We start from the raw sequence: 18,147 nt of genomic DNA, 5'->3' as shown, positions 1-18,147 counted from the left end.
GAACTGTTGGAAATTATTGGTGTAATCCTCTATTTGATTTTTCTGTCACAAGATAAGCAATGTCTGAGCTTTATTTAATATAACAAACCAAACTCTTCCAAAAGCTTCCCCAATTAATTGAAAGGCAACGGGTGCATTGACTCTTGATGTAAAGATTTTCCCATAACATAATATTGTTCATGTTAAATCTATTACCTTCTGCTGAACTAATATCAATTAAATTAATTTTTTTCTCATCCTAACGAATACAAGATTTTCATATTCACTAATTCTATTATCATCTAAATCATATAAATCAGTTATTGGGCTGTCATATTTAATTATCTATATTAATTTTACAACATTTTGTTAACTCTCAATCTATTACGCTTTGAAAACATCTGGCTAAATTCCAAGAATCAATACATTAAAAGGATGTTATTAAAAGTTAATTATAGTCTTCAGAGATTTGACATCAAATAAGTGTATTTTCATGTGACTTGTTGGATAATTTAAAAGTTGTTCTTTTGGAATATTTTCCTTTGTTTCCTATCTGTTTGTTTCTCTAATATCCTCTTTTCTCTATCACAGTTTCCTGTATTTGGTTTTATATGTTGCATCACCTACTATTTGTCAAATAAATCTACTCATTTTAATAATCTAAGAAATAAGAATGGTTAGAATAGCATGTAAAAAGCCAAATACCTAAACATTTTAATTATTCAAAATTCTACTCCACAATTTCTATTACAGTGAATATTCAAGTCTTTATCTGATTTCCAAACTGAGTTTGTATCAATAATACCACAGCCCATCCAAAGGTAAATACTTCATTATTTCAATTCCAAGTTTTTACATATGTTATTTAACTCGATGATACTTATTCAATATAAGATAAATATTAAAATACCAAGAAAAAATGTTAAGTAGTTTATTTGGTTTTTATCTTTCTATGGTGTCGTGCAGAGATAACTAAATACAATAAGACAGCACTAATGAAAATATCCAAAAGTTTTTCTAGAATTTCAACCAAGACAAGTTTTCCTCCCTATAACTATACTTGCATCATCTGTACAAAATTCCTAACATTTTCAGATAAATACTTCTCATTGAAACAATTTTTCTTGAGTTATAAAGTTTAATATCTTTCAGATGCTGTTCCTTCCAACTCCATGAAATCAACAAAAACCATTACCTATCTTCAAAGTCTTGAATACTGCACGATAAGTAAATTATTAAACCTCTTCTATGTGAAATAGTTGAAGCTTTGTCAATAATGACTTAAATTTCACAGCCCTGATTTATTTTTTCCAAAAATTGTTTTCTCATCTCAATAGACAAGTTTTGCAACACTCAGACCATAACTTGAAACTGCCATGATACATTCACATAAAAACTATCTTTAAAGCCTTAATACTTTAAGTCAGAAAATTATTTTAAATTTAAATTTAAATAATCTCCTTATTAGTAACTAGTCTGTTCAGATTTTCTATTTCTTCATTATTCAGTCTTGGTAGCTAGTATGTTACCAGGAATTTATATATTTCTTCTAGGTTGAGTATTTTGTTGACGTATAATTGTTCATAGTACTCTCTTACGATCCTTTGTATTTCTGTGGTATCAGTTATAAAGTCTCCTCTTTCATTTCTAATTTTATTTATTTGAGTCCTCTCTTTTTTTCCTGGTGAGTCGAGCTAAAGGTTTGTCTATTTTGTTTATCTTTTCAAAAAGTTAGCTCTTAGTTTCATTGATCTTTTCTATTTTTTTGTCTCTATTTTATTTATTTCTGATCTTTGTTATTTCCTTCTTCCTACTAACTTTTGGCTTTGTTTTTTTCTAATTCCTTAAGGTATAAAAGTAGGTTGTTCATATTTATATTTTTTTGGTTGTTGAAATAAGTTGTGTTTCATTCTAGAAATGAAAATTTTTTATGATTGTATTCCTGTAGAGTGTCAAAGGATATTCTGAGCTGCAGTTTATTACCAATACTTCTTTTTTCTCTTCTCAGACTCAGAATATTCATGTTTATGATATCTAAAAGGATAAAACTTATCCAAATGGGAGATGTGCCACCCATTCCCACCAAGATCCAGGCTGGATAGACAGACAGTGAGTGCTTCAAAAGTAAACCCCGCTACAGCCTATAAAATTAGCTTGATCTAATGAGTTTACATTGAAATTTATGTTATTCACTTTGCCATTTCTCACAGTTACTATTATATTATCTATCGACTGATAAGGAAGAGTTTCAATATCTTATCATTCCAGTGCAACAATCCTGGTTATAGCAATCACATTAAATAGCCCTCATTTTTCTGTAAACTGTCACTCTAAGACCCCTGATATTTTCCATTCTGAAATATGCCAACTGGAATCAAGTGATACTCAGTTACTTTTTTTAAGTAAAAATAACCAAAAAAGGAGATTTCCATAAGGCACAATGTAAGAAGGGAAAAATCATGATGAAGAGCTTTCCACAGTAATGTTGCTAAATTTAAACCATATTGCTGGCAAAACATTCACCCATCAGGCACCATCACCCCCCCACACACACACACAATCATCATGCTAGTTACTGATTAAGTGAAAGCAAAATAGTTGTCCCACATCATTAAAAAAAAGTAAACGAGCAAACGTAAATCAACTTAAATTCTCAGTCATATCATGCCACTCCCTTTGATTAACATCTTTCAATGTTTCCCCTTAGAAAACAATCCGAATTCTCCCATCAGACCCACAGGGCTCTAGCTCTGTGTGCTCACCTGGCTAACTCGCCCTTACCCTTCAGCTTTTAACTCACAAGCTACTTCCTCAGAGATCCTTCCTTGTCTACCCAATCTCTGCTCTGCATCCCCTTTTCTCATAGCACCGTATTCTTTTCTATCACCGCATGTTTTCACAATGTGCAGTTAAATATGTATGCACATGGTTACTTACTGTTTGCCTTCTCGCTAGACAATTAGCTCCATGCAGGCATGTTTTGTTGACTGTAGTATATCCAATACCTAACATGATGCCTGGCCAAAGCAAGTACTAGATAAATATTTGTAGAGTAAATGAATAGATGAACAAATTGCTAAATACCCTATGTCTGTATAACAGAACTGCCAAAAGTAAAACAGGACTTAAGGATTTTTTTTTAAAAAAAACACCTTATATAATAGGAGAAATATCTTTGAGTATTACTATTCCAAGAGCAAATATGTACACAACTAAAGATTACACAAATAGCGATTCCACAAATAGCGATTCCACAACAGTAGCACATACTTGCCATCCGTATCTGACTTAGCTTGCACATCAGCATGCATGGAAGACTAAGAAATCCCATTTCCCAGCTGTCACTACCATCAGCAAAGGGATATTCCCTGTTCTGCCCCCAGACTGTGTGCAACAGAGGAAATGATTACGGCAAAGGGAAGAAACAACATAGTTAAAAGGCCAAGTGCTCTAATTCTAACAATGGTAAGCACATCCACCCTTCTAGCTCTTATTTTTACAATGCCAATCCAAGATGACCCTTTCATTATCAATACTGCAGAATCACAACTTTCAGAGCAGACAAACTACTGTGATAGCGGCCAAACAGCTTTTCCCAAGTAGCACCACATACCCTGGCACCCTGATGGGAAATGGGGTGAGCAAGAAGGAAGAGAGCAACACAATCCAGCAGGGCCTGGGAAGGTCCCAGAGCCAGGGACTCACAAAGAGCGGGTGCTGAAAGGTCCCAGAGAAAGGCAATCTGGCTGGGGTGAAGCCAACAACATAAATGGAAAAGTCAAGTGGGCTAACGACTGTGACAAATAAGAACAGGCAAAAGGGCCAGATGTCTTGATGAGATTAGACAAGAAAATACATGTATCTCCCCGTAGAATGAACTGGACACTATGGTCACTTTCAAGTACAATGGGCTGTAAGGTCCACTTTACAGGGGGGAAAAGTGTCAGGGGGAAAAGTGGAATGGAAGTGACAGTCTCAGAAATTGAAAGAGTTAAAGCACTCTGAACCATGGATGCTAGTTTATGGTGTAGCAGGGGTTGGGGAGAAGCAGAGACTGGGCTGGGTACTGCGTCACTCAAACACGCAGAAGACTAAACTGTAGGTCAGTGAGATGAGAAGAAGTAGAGGAAGAGGAAGCTTAAGTTAATAACGTAGGGTTAAAAAGAGAAGACTAAAGTGGAAACAGAATGAAATCATTTCTAGTTGCATGAACAGGAAGGGAAGAGACAGAAGAATTAAGAGTCCATTGATAAAAACCAGGATTCAGTTAAAGTGAGGCAGTGGGAGTAGCATTTTTTTTAAAAAGTTAAATATGTAAGAGATTTTGTCTAGGGGACCAACAGAGCAGGTGACAGCAGGAGTGGCTGGGCAAGCTGATCAGGAATGGGAGCCTGAGAGGGAGCAGGAGCGAGGGATTTATGACTCAGGTGCGAGGTTCAGGCAAGCTGGAACACTGTGTAGAAGCCCTCAACCTCCAGGTACTAAGATGGATAAGATACATGGTGGAAATGTCATATGGGGTAACTGAACAGCTCACAACAAATATGTCTGGTCTACTCATCTCCCTTGGTCGTGGCTGACTGACCCAGGGTTGGCCTATCAGATTCTCTGTCCTGAAAATTTAAAACCTTTAGAAGAGATAGAAGGTAGTTGGAGCCAAGTCACTTTATAACACCCTTGAAAGAATATCCATGTTAATTCCTATTGATACTCTGGTTCTCTCTCACAAAACCTAGTTACCTAATTTTTTCCCCAATTCTGAGACCTGCTCCTACTCTATCCTTTAATAATTTCTCCATTTGTTTTTTGTTGTTGTTGTTGTTTTGTTTGTTTTTGGTTTTTAAGTTAGGATCATTTGTGTTGCTTATAACCAAAGTATCTTATCTGATTCAGTATGGCTCCTGTAAGCCAACTTATGCAGTTTGTAAAGGAGGAATCTGAGGCCTTGAGAATGTATTTTTCCCAGTTTGAAAGATGAGAGAGTCAAGACCAAAACCCAGTTTGCCCTACTACTAGTACTGTGGGTGATATTTTTAAACACAGATTTAGAAAGACAACTACCAACAGATTTATAATCTAAAAAACTTCAGTTGAAATGTAGGTATAAAGGTAAAACATAAAAAGCTAAAACTGGAGTAGATGGAGATAAGTAATGAAAAAGAGCAACTGATATTTCCATAGTAGCTAATTTTCATATTCTATGATAACATTAAGCCTGAGTAATCCCAGATTTCTAGAAAAATTTTAAAAAATATCTGAAGCCATCATATTAATATAAAATCTGAGATTAAAAAAGGGTAAATGTAATAAAAAGGTACAGAACCAGGGGAAGGAAAAATAAATGTCAACAAATAAACAGAATTATAAGGACTACGTCTATAAAACCAGAAGATTTTTGGCATTTATCCCATGCTTAAAAACGTTTGTCTTGGTACCCTGCTTCACCAAATACTTTTGGACCATAAAATGTTTCTCATATTTCTCTGACCTTCCAAGATTCTGTTGCTCTTCATTTTCTCCATTTCTCAGAACCTTTGTAAGGCTTATTTCCTTCGTCTTCCCTACAAGTGTCCTTCTCTCCCTAAAACTTTTACTCTAAAGCCCCCTTCTGTAGCCCAAAACTGTGCCACTAAATATTAATCTTTTCTTCCCTATTTCCTTGGTGTTTGATATTTTCTTGTCTAACCATTCCCTTATTAATACAAGATAATCTTTTTCTAAAAAGATTTTTATTAAAATATAGCTAACATACAATTTTATATTAGCTTCAGGTATACACCATAGTTATTCAACATGTATATACCTAAAGAAGTGATCACCATAATTCCAGCAAACATCTGACATCGTACCACGTTATCACAATATTATTGATTATATTCCCTATGCTGTATATTACATCCCCATGACTTGTTTTATAGACCTGGAAATTTGAACCTCTTATTCTTTCACCTTCTCCCTGCTTTTTAAAGCTTTCAATTACAGTTGACATTCAATGCTATTTTATATTAATTTGAGGTGTACAGCATAGTGGTCAGACATTTATACATTTTAAGAAGTAATCCCCCTGACTAGTCTAGTACCCACCTGGCATTATACATAGTTATTACCATATTATTGACCATATTCCCTGTGCTTTACTTTATATTCCCACGACTATTCTGTAACTACCAGTTTGTACTTCTTAATCTCTTCACCTTTTTCACCCTGCTCCCCAATACCCCATCCATCACCCTGATAAATCTAGTACCCATCTGACACCATACATAGTTATTACATTACTGACTATATTCTTTATGCTACCATGTTTCCCTGAAAATAAGACCTAACCGGAAGATAAGCCCTAGCATGATTTTTCAGGATGACATCCCCTGAATACAAGCCCTAATGCATCTTTTGGAGCAAAAAATAATATAAGACCCGGTCTTATTTTGGGGGAAACATGGTATACCCTACATCCCCATGACTACTGTGTAACAACCAATTTGTACTTTTTAATCCCTTCCCCTTTTATATGCCCCCCCCATCTGGCAACCATCAGAATGTTCTCTGTACTGGTACATTCTAGCAAACTTTCCCCATGTACTGCTTCAGAAGCAACAGGAGCTTTATTTTTAAATAAAAACATTAACAAAGGTGATTTGTTTCTAAGACTGAGTATAAATACCACATGTGCTTCCACGAAGCCACTCATTTCTCTTTGAACATGGGTTTTCAGTAAAAATGAGAAATAAGTCCCTTATTTATTCCAGATGGTCCAAACTCAGGATGATAAACATGTATATCTAGTGTCACATATGAAATACTTCATGTAAATATAACTGTTTTATAGAAAAGGAAACTATATTATGCATTAAAGAATTTATTTAATTAAAAGGAACATTACCATAAATCTCATAGGTAGAATATGTCAACCAAAATGGAAACAGATTTTCCCTCCATTTATATATCAGAGAACACATGAAATAATCATAAAAATAAAGATTTTATTCACTCAAAATTTATAAGAGGAAATATGGCTAGTCGACTTCTTACAGCACTTAGCTGTTTACTTCCAATCTTTCTAACAAATACACAAATTCAATTCCATGTACATGTAGATTATGTGAAAACACCCACTGCTCAACAGAAGGAAAATAACAAATCTTAATGAGGTTTATACCAAGATTTAATGAAAAGAACCACTTCAGGATAAAGAACATTATTTATCTTTCAACCACAACTATTCCAAATTGATACATGCTGGTTTCACTATAACCTAAAACACTGGTTTATAATGAGGTGGCGAGAAGGGGTTTGCTCACCCCCCCCTCCAGGGGACAGTTTTGGTTGCCACAATGGCCATGGCAGTTGGGGGCGCGGTGGGTTGATGTGCTAGTGGCATCTAGTGCATCGAGGCATGCTGTTCATTACCCTACAATGCTGTACAGGACAACCCTTCACAGCCAAGAATTCCCTGGCCTCAAATGGTGGAGAAACTTCCTACGGAGACGTCAGACGGGAAGGACAAAGAATAACAAGGAATCGCCACGGGTCACTGTCTGCCCAGCCCTCCCCACTGCAGGGGCCACGTACCTTTGATGCCTGCGGCGTGGAGATCACGTGGACTGTGCTGGGTTTGACTCCATTAGCCTTGGGCCGCTTATAGAGAGCAAATCTGCTTTTCCTCCGGCCTCTGTCTCCATTAGGTAAAGCACCATTGTACCTACAAACAGAGATGAAAGAGTTTACTTATTTGCAGATTTTCAAAGTTCTAAGAAGACAAAGTAGACGGGATAAGGGAAAAGACAGCAATGGTCATAAAGAATTGCCCACTAAACACCCCACAAAAGGGAAGGGCTGCAAAACAGGCTTCCACTATAATGAAACTCAAATCACTTCCAGAAACTTAATTTAAGAGTGATGTGCAATGTAATTATAGGTTTCCTATTCTATAAAGTCAGACTCTTAAAATCTTTTTAGAAAGAGACAGAGTATAAATAAGCAAATGAGAATTCTTCAGAGGCCACATTACTGCTAGCTCAAGTCGGCAAGTGTCATTCTAATGGACCCCAGAGAAACACTCAAGAAATATTTTTAAATGAACTAGTTAGAAAATAGCATACTAATTAAATCTCATGTCTCACTCTCAAGTCATATTAACATCTGTAGGATCTTTATTTGTAGGAAGACCCAATTTAGTTACGTACATTCTTAAAAGTTCTGAATTCTCTATACTGATTCCCATTTCTATTTAAGCCTTACACTGTCGGCTTAACAAAACATAGCTTGCAAAAATTGACTCTACACCATAAAATATAAACATACAATAAGACTGTACAAGAAGGCTGCCCATAAAATGGCCCAAAGGTAAAAAGGATGAGTTTTAGTCCACGGTCAATTTTAAAAGTCACCTGGAAAACATATAATGTCCTTAAGCAGATTTCCTGTATTAATACCTTAAGCTATCAACAGTGTTTAAAAAAAATGCAAGACTGCAGTTAGCATTTTAGTTTTCAACTCTATTTTCTAATTCTGGATTAAGCAGCTCCTATGCTTTCTGATCACCGTCTCACGCTGTCACACTGACATGACTATTCCCCACCTCTCCTTTGGCAATTCTTTTCAAGAAGAAAACCGAAAGAAGGGCAGGGAATCATTAAACATTTACGTGGACAAATATGACAGCCCCAGGGCTCCCTCACAGCACCTAAGTGAGGGATGGCCTATTTGGTGGCTCATCCCTGTCCGGACACTCTTGCCTTTGCCACTCGTCCACTCACACCCAGAAGAAGAGAGCGTGGTAGCCAGTATGGCAAAGAGGGGACATGAGGCCTGTGAGAAGAGTAAAAGTTGAAACCAAGGGGTTTTGTGTGTTTGTTTTACAACTGGGTAGCTACAGTAATACAACGGATTTAAATTGTCACCAGAAGTTACTCCTGCTGTGTTTTTAATCTGTTACCATTTCCATCACAAAGGAATGTCAGCTACATAAAAATGTTTCTAGAATACAGAGATAAGTTGTTTCAAGTCTATTCATCTCCTTTTTTTCTGAGGCAAGATCAGAATACTGTACATTATTTTTAAACATATTTGTGATCATTAGTATAATGAACGTAGCCGTGAGTAAACAATCATTATAAACCCACTTTGTTTTAATATATTTCCACACCAGTAAATCAAGATTACGTTCTATATTAAGAGAAACATGTGAATTAATTAAAGCCAGGACTCTAAACAATTCAGAGGAACATTTTCACCGCTGTGGCTCCGAGGCTACTGGTACAAGATCTGGGGAGGTTTCCTGTGCCCCTCATGTTTCCCCAGCTCTCTGATGTATCTTCTCTCAACTTCCCACTGCTGCTCAACAAGATCCAACCTAGTAAGAGTATGGCAGACACTTTTAGGGATTTCCTCACAATATTCCCTTCTCGAGAATCTCTCCCATGACTCCCTAAAGTAAGCCCCAGCACCACGCATGAATGAAATGGCCAGCCCAGCACCCTCCCCACCACCTAAGGCAGAGGTGGACATCTGGCCTGAGTGGGCCAATGACACTCTTCTCCCGGGGAAAGAAAAAAAAGGGGGGAGGGATGGAGAGATAGCCAGCCAGTCTCTGAATGGCAAGAGATCTAAAAATGTAATCGCAGGAGGTGTGGGGATGTCAGAATCTGTTATGTGGATGAAGCAGCACAGAAAGTGAGGAATGAAGCAGATGAACAGAGACAAGCAGCAAAGAGAGATGGACAGAGAAAGGCACCTTAAGGGCTGCTACAGGTCCCACTGTATCCAACCCTTGTTCATGAAATGCCTTTTACTTTAAGCTAACTCAGGTGGATTTCTGCCACTTACAACCCCAAAGCCATATCTAATATAAAGGGAAGAACACAAAAACCAGAAATGCCCATCTTAACATATGCAGAAACATTTTAATTCAAATTGCCTGAGCATCCATGCACAGATATTGCAGGTTAAGCAGAGAATGTGCCAGACTACTTATACTGTCTACTTACTGTGTTTCCCCAAAAATAAGAGCTAGCCAGACCATCGGCTCTAATGCATCTTTTAGAGCAAAAATTATAAGACCCAGTCTTATTTTAATAAAATATAAGACCCGGTCTTATATAACATAATCTATGACCCAGTCTTTATTATAATATAATATAATTAATATGATATGTAATATAATACTGGGTCTTATATTACCCTTAAGGTAACAGTAGAAAAACCAGTGTTACGATGAGACAAGTTTCTAATTGGGTTAGGCTACATGGCCATTCCTTCAACATTTACAATGCCAAGTAGTAGGGCTACAACGATGAATACCAGCGTCCCTGTCTTCACAGAGCTCTCTGTTAAAAGGAGAGAAAGGCACCAACACAAGTGCAACAAAACACTTCTGTAAGTGTGCCGGTCGTTCTGTGCACTGTTGGCTAAAGCACATGGGAAGAGGCACTAGGGAAGACTTCACGGCGGAGACACTGCTTGAACTGTCCTGAAATCTGCACAAGGCTAAATGGGGAAGACGGGGCAATGACAAGGAGGACTGCAGGTAGTTCAGTTCTGCAAGAGCATGAAGTTCAAGAGGAGAACCGAGGGAAACAAGGGTCAAGGGAAGCAAGGGCCAGATTACAACAGCCTGGTGCTCCATGATAAGGGGCTTGGCTTACCCTAAGAGGAGTGGGGAATCTGGTCAGACTTAAGCAAAGGACTAGTATGGCTGGATACAGAGTCAGTCCTCACGTAATGTTGTTGATGCATTCTGCGACTTTAAGCAAAACAATGCATAATGAAACTAATTTTACTATACCCTAATTGGTATAAACAAGAGTTAAGTTCCCATAGTATCTCGTCAGTGTTATAAGGAAACGATGTTGAACAAAATGGCATTATTCAAAGAGTTGCTGTATAAAGTAACTGCAGCATAGTCCAGGATAGACGTCGTCGAGATTAGAGTCAAGATGATCCGACAGGAGAACCATCATAACCATGGCAGGAGTACAGCAGATGGAAAGGTGGCCCCAAAAAGATATGTCCACGTCCCACAACCTGTGAATGTGACCTTATTGGGGAAAAGGGTCTTTCCAGAGGGAGTTAAATTAAGGATCTCGAAAGGAGATCATCCAGGATTACTGGTGGCCCCTAAATCCAATGACAAATGTCTTTATAAGAGACACACAGTGCAAAGATGAGACCCACAAGGAGAGGGAGGAGAGACCTGTGCGAAGATGGAGGCAGAGACTAGAGTTGGCAGTCCCACGGCAAAGAATGCCTGGAGCCATCAGAAGCAGAAAGAGGTGAGGAAGTCTCCTCCCCAAGGGCCCTCCGAGGCGGCATGGCCCTGCCGACACTTCCATTCCAGCCATGAAGCTTCCAGAACAGTGAGAGAATAGACTGTTCTTTTAAGCCACCATGTTGGTGGTCATTTGTTGCGGGAGCTACAGGAAACTCTAAAAGGCTAAATCAAAGCAGCAATGGTGGAAATGGGCTGGGGGATTAGAGACAATTTTTAGAGAGTTGTTTCCAATGCTTTGTACGTGAACATCAGAATCACCAGGGAAGCTTTATAAAAACAGGCATGCCTAAGTCTCAGGAGATTCTGATTCATAGTTCTGGGACGGGGCTCCAGGGGTGCACGTTTTAAAAGGTCCACAGGTGATACTTACCTGCAGCCACAGTTTTAAAAGGGAAAAAAATATCAATAGTACTTGGGGACCTGTTTGGCTACACAGAGCCAGGACAGAGGAAGGGAATGTCACACAGGCCTCTGGCCTCGGCTAGAGTGAGGGCATTACTAAGACGAGGAATGGGAATTCAGGGACATCCAGGGGAAGACACACAGGAGGCAACAGAAGTTACAGACGTGGGTGCCTTCACCACCCAAACGGCAGTCAAAATCATGCGATTACACGAGATTACTTAAGAAAAAGGTACACATTCTGGGCCATATAACCATTTGAAGAAATAGCCCCTTCTTTGTCACATGCGGAAGGACCAGGATGAGGAGAAAGTTGTATCACCAAAGACAAGAGAATTTCAACAGTGCTCCATTAGAACAAAAATGCACAAATATGATTTGAAAAAGATCGGGTCACTGGTCAGCTCACCCATCTTCAAAGCGAACATACAAAGTTAAAAATAAGCAAACCCCTCTAACCGTCAGTCCCGCTCTGATCTCCACTCCCATTCCCATCTTCTCACAGCCTCCAAGAATTGTGGAAGAGTACACCACCAACAATCCCACTTCTAACACTTACTGAATCTGCAATCCACTATCATTTGATCGTCGCCTCCAAATCTAAAAGTACACATGGTCATGTGTCAGGCCCCCACCACCCCACGAGGCCGTCTCCACTTGGTCTCACAGTGGCTTTCCTATCAAGGAACACAGTGTAGGAAACCAAAGATGGCTACAAATTCCCATTACTTATCCCCCTGAGAGGCGAGTCTAAGTTGCTCTCCCTAAACCTGGGCTGGCCTTAGTGATGTGCTTACCACCAGGATGGAGAGGAAATGACATTGTGAAACTTCCAAAGCCAGGTCTGACAAAGCTTTGCAGTGTCTGCCTGGGTCTCCTGGGAGCCTTGAGCTGCCACGTAAGAAACCTGAGACTACCCATGCTGGGGAGGCCACATGTAGGTGCTCTAGGCGGCAGTCCCAGCGAAGCCCAGTCTTCCAACCACCCTGTTAAGGTAGCAGTTGAACAAATGAAGCAATCTTGGACCCAGACCAGTCCATCCATCAGCTGACTTCGACCAAGTGACTTCAGTTGACACAATATGGGGCAGAAGAAATCCCCTTCTGAGCACCACCCAAATTCCTGACCCACAGAACCATACAGTAAATACAACTGTTGTTGTTTCAAACCACTAAGTTTGGGGTAGCTGGTTACGGAGCAATAGATGCCTGGAATAGGCCCCACCCCTTCAGCACAGTCTCCTTCTTACTCCCTGCTTCACGGTTTCTCCTTCACCCCCGATCTAATTCAAGTTAAGCACAGTCACCTCGCCACGAACACGATCAAGTCTTCCCCTTGACACGTCCCTTCCAAAGTCCCCATCTGGCCTCTCTTCTCCCCAGGGGATGGGAAGTCTGTCTCCAGCACCTGGCACAGTATATGGGGCACACGGTGGCACTGAAACCCTCCAAACCAAGTACATACATGAAGGGCCGGAAGAATCATCCTCTGTATAGTGGAGTAGAGCCCAGACATAAAGATGAGATTCTGCTTACAAAGGCAGAACATTGTCCTTCCACAAAAGAAGGTCAGAACGTTTGCTCGCCTGGCATGCTTTTCAGCCAATAAGTACCGTGTTTCCCCAAAAATAAGTCCTAGCCGGACCATCAGCTCTAATGCGTCTTTTGGAGCAAAAATTAATATAAGACTTGGTATTATATTAATTATATCACATTATATTATATTATGAAGACCTGGTCTTGTATTAAAATAAGACCAGATCTTACATTAATTTTTACTCCAAAAGACACATTAGAGCTGATGATCCGGCTAGGTCTTATTTTTGGGGAAGCATGGTAGGACAGGGCAGACAGGACCCAAATCCACACCTAGTTTTGTCTGACTCCAAATGTCTTCCTCTGTCCAGTAGACAACATTGACAATTGTTAAATTCAAGGTATTTCTTGGAATATAACACAAAGATAGAGTCTTGAGAATATGCCTGGGACCTAAAAATGTATTAAACAAAAAGAATTTTGTAGAGGAAACAACAGCGAGTGTGGGAGTGCTGGGGACGCCCAGCCACATTTTGGCAGCAGCACGTTGGATGTTAACGAGCCTGAACTCATGTGGAATTGGGAACGTGAATGTGGGCTACGAAGTGGGTGCCAGAGGCAGGCTGCTTCTCATTACAGACTGAAGGCTCCGCCCCCGCTCGAAGGCAACATCTCTGTCCCGTGCACAGGTAAGTCACAGACAACTCCTGTAACTAAAGCAGACTGTGCGCTGCAGGTGAATAGGTCAGTGCCACTGCAGACAAGAGGCTCGAAGGCAGGGCACAACAGCGTCCGATAAACCCCCGCAACGGGGCTCCGGCCTTGAGGGAGCACAACTAACCCACCACCGCAGTGGACGCACTGTCACAACCGTGTGTAAGAAGATGCACAGAAACCAGGGAGGGCCTGACTCCCGCTCTGTCATTCTCGTCCCAGCTCCTTACTTTGTAACCTGTCACACACATCTGGACTTGCCCTGTCCGCATGAACTTTATATAGAAAGCCCAGGGACACAACAATATTTCTCTGCGCCTAACGAATGGTGTAGATTGTAGGGTCTCATAAATAAATAGACTTTCATTTCCAGCCAGAGAACTAATGATGGTGGCACCGTAACAGTCTACTCTCCTCCAGTGATAATCGGCTGCAGCTTTTTTAAACATTAATTCATTCAGAAATTCTTCCTGGGCTTGGCCTTAAAATGAAAATTCTCAATGTCCCATTTCTGGTTTGGAAATGGTCTTTGTTCCAAGTACCGTGTTTCCCCGAAAATAAGACCTAGCCGGACCATCAGCTCTAATGTGTGTTTTGGAGCAAAAATTAATATAAGATCTGGTCTTATTTTAATGTAAGACCGGGTATTATATTATATTATTATATTATATTATACCCGGTGTCTTGTATTAAAATAAGACCAGGTCTTACATAAGATCAGGTCTTATATTAATTTTTGCTCCAAAAGATGCATTAGAGCTAATGGTCTGGCTAGGTCTTATTTTCGGGGAAACATGGTAGCTATTTAAGATCTACTGAATGTGAAAATCTATATCTTCATTCTAGAATGCATCAAGTGAAATGCCTCAGGTGAGTCAGGCCCCAGGGCGGGGCGCTAAGAGGTTAAGGACACAAAAAGGACATCTTCTCCTGATGACTCAGTCAGGTGGAAAAGACAGACAAGGTAACAAAACTACACAAACTGACAAATGCTAATGAAACTGAGTTACAAACCACAATGGCAAAAACAGAAATCAGAACAGTTAAGTTCTGAATTAGGACCCTGCCATGGTGTCTTGCTAGGTCCTACATACACATGTGATTCAAGTCGTGAAATTGCAATAATGGTCTTCTATAACAGCCTTGTGTGACATCACAGGTTAACCTTCCACTTACCTTATACCATTTAAACTGGATGCTCTTTGGGTTTCCTATTTCTTTGTATAACTCCCCCCCACCCACCTTCAGGCTACATGGTACCTTAAAACGGAGGAGGGGCTCAATAAAAGTCACCACATTAGTATGGAAATAACAATAGTGGTGTGGGGATGAAGAGATGGGAATTGAGCTCCAACTCTTTCTCCTAGCTGATGGTGCTACACACTTACCTAAGATGGGACTCAGCTTCCTCCGCTACAAAGATAGCAACACAAAGTTACACCTTCAATTTTAGAAAGAGATTCACCCTCTTTCAAACATTCCAATTCAATATGGACACAGAAGGCATTTCATCCAACTGAAATACTGGCATCTTGTCCAACAAAGGTGAAGGTTGTGGCTGTTAAATATTAACGACTGGCTTTTATATGCTGCAATGGTTCCAAAAGACTCCCACACACTGCGGCAGTTGAGATGTGGCAGTTATACTGTCAGGTTGCCTTTTTCTTATCTTGAGGCTTTCTAGCTTCCCCATACAAAATATTTCCCAAGACGAAACATTTAGAAAGTTTCTTTATATCAGGTACACCATACTACCCCCAGGCTTAGTAGATTTGAAGCCCTTCTTCCAGGGTTTATACACCCGCACACTCTCACGCAGGCCCTTGCTGCAAAAGGTAGGGTGTGAAGGCAAGAGGGGGACCACATCCCGGCTCGGCATCCAATCCCGTAAGTGACTTTGCACGAGTCCCTGCACTTCTCAGACCTCTTTCTTTCCCTATAAAGTCGGCAGGCATGACATTCTGAGGTGTGGGTTCTGGTGCAGCGTGGAGGTGGGAGATAAGGGCACAGCGACCTACCCCAGGAGGCCGAGGTCAACCTCAGCCTCATCATCGCCACACACACACACGGAGCCCTGGGCAGTCACTGTTCTTTCCTGCATTTAAGTCCTACGGAGTCTGTCGGGCTACACTTCCCTACCTGCTTCTTTCTCCAACCAGGCCAACAAAAGGAAAGAACATGTAAAGTAAATCCAGTCTAAAAAACAAAACAAAACAAAAACTGTTTATGAAAAGAGTAATATTTATTATCTCATAGTTAGCCATGTGCTTCTTTGAAGTCTTTCTCCTGTCTTTTCCTTTTCAAAGCAGTACTGTCACTGAATCACACAAGATAAAGTTCTTTACTGTATTGAATCTTTGATTTTTGAGCACTGCTGGAGGGCCAGCAGCAGAGTGTATTTCTCTGAATACTTGAAGGTACAGAAGGAGTCAGGAGCAGGAAAGGCTATTTATGTTCCTCTTAAAACATTTAAGACTACTTCTTTGATTCTGCTGTTGGTTTCAATAGCCCAAAATACCTCAGATTAATATGTATCGATATAATATTAGAGCTTTAGGTCAAAGAATCTATTTTTTATCCTAGGGTGAAAACTGTTAACTTTAAGTATTATCCTACAGTAATTTTTGATTCCTAACAGAAACTATCACAGGAAGAGAAAAAAACGAAGTGTAGCAAGAAATGGACTGGATATAGTACAAGATTTGTACAATTCAAGGACAACCAGGTAGATTTATCAGATCTGATTCATGAATTAGTACTGTCTTATAATCCATACTTCTTTATTTAATGATCTTGAAAAACAGATTAAATCCCACATATTCCTTTCATCACTAACACTTGTTTATTTTAGGCTCTCATCACCCCAACTAAGATGGGCAGGTGCATCAATTGTACGTGGTAGATTGAACTACTGGTCCCAATTCTTACTCCTCCCTGAAGACATGCCCTTCACCATGACTTTATAGATACAGTTAACTTCCTTGCCCTGGACTTTGGGTGGGGCCATGTGACTTGCTTTGGCCAGTAGGATGTTAACAAATGTGATAAAGACAGATGCTTGAAATGTGCTTGACACCTCTGCCATGGCCATAGGAAGACACATCCCAGCCAGCTTGCCAAGGAGGATGACAGACACCTGGAAGAGACCCAAACCACTTAAATGCAGTGCAAAGCAAAGCCATTCCATCACAGCCTAAAGCAGACACCTCAACCAATCCACGGATTCAGGAGAATAAATGGCTGTTGCTGCAGAGTTTGGGGATGATTTGGTAAATATCATATGTTATATGTCATCATATAGCAAAAATTAAATGATACTCTGCATTTCAAAAGCAAATTAACTTAAATAACTTCCTCGTTACCTAACGACTCTGGGCTAAAGACACATAAGTATCAAATATGTAGCCATCCAAAGTTTTATATAGAAGAATAATCTTCTGAAGAATAATACCGAAGGAAAAAGTCTAAAATTAGAGATAATTTCAAATGTGTCCTTTTTAAAATCGACTATAAGAAAATGGAATTTTTTTAAAAAAATGCATACCTCTTTGTTGACAAAGAAGGAGATGAACTAATTGTACATCTTATTTGTTTTCAGTAAATCATTACATCAAATAAATTTGTGGTCTCTCAAATAAGCTACACAATGTGTGCATACAAAGATCTCAATTTCTAAAAACCAAATTTAGACATAAGAGAATGAAGATAAAATTAATAATTACTTGGCAGAGCACTGACTCTTTTAAATCTGTTTATACACAACTTCTACTGTAATAAGAGGCCTCTAAAAAGTGAGCATCTCAAAGGCTGCCTAAAAAGGAAACTTCTGAAACTCACATTAAGCCCATCATCTAACAGGTATTAAGCTATGGATATTTCAAATAAAGAACTTCATGGTACAAAGAAATGTGGTTATTGGCCCAAAGTTTGTGTAAGTATTGAGGCCAGAAATTAAAACTAGTATCGGAATCTCTTCTGTATCATACACAACTTATTATAACTATTCCTAACTATTAAAATAATTACTTCCAATCTCCTTTCCTTTTTTAAAATTTCATGGCATACTTTTACTACTCCTAAAAAGAATCACACAAAGATATATGCTTTATTCTACTAATGTTTACTTACATTAAACTTTTAGAGTATGCATAGAGAACTTTTAGAAATTCCTAGAAATACAGACATACCAGGACAAGCAAATCCAACTTTTGAACATCACTAGGAAATGTCCTGACAAATTACTTA

At 39.4% G+C, this 18,147-nt stretch overlaps 1 protein-coding gene across 3 annotated transcripts in view; it reads right to left on the bottom strand.

Moving 5' to 3' along the window:
* The window catches only part of PELI2 (pellino E3 ubiquitin protein ligase family member 2), a 159,998-nt gene that overhangs the window by 101,759 nt on the left and 40,092 nt on the right, over positions 1 to 18,147 (bottom strand). For all 3 annotated transcript variants that reach the window (XM_081047404.1, XM_081047403.1, XM_081047405.1), the window contains exon 2: positions 7,552 to 7,681. In XM_081047404.1, coding sequence (XP_080903530.1) covers positions 7,552 to 7,681 — 130 coding nt within the window. The remainder of the gene's footprint in view (positions 1 to 7,551; positions 7,682 to 18,147) is intronic.

Source organism: Rhinolophus hipposideros, assembly GCF_964194185.1.
Source record: "Rhinolophus hipposideros genome assembly, chromosome: 5".
Classification (NCBI taxonomy): Eukaryota; Metazoa; Chordata; class Mammalia; order Chiroptera; family Rhinolophidae; genus Rhinolophus; species Rhinolophus hipposideros.
This window is presented reverse-complemented; position numbering and strand designations above follow the sequence as displayed.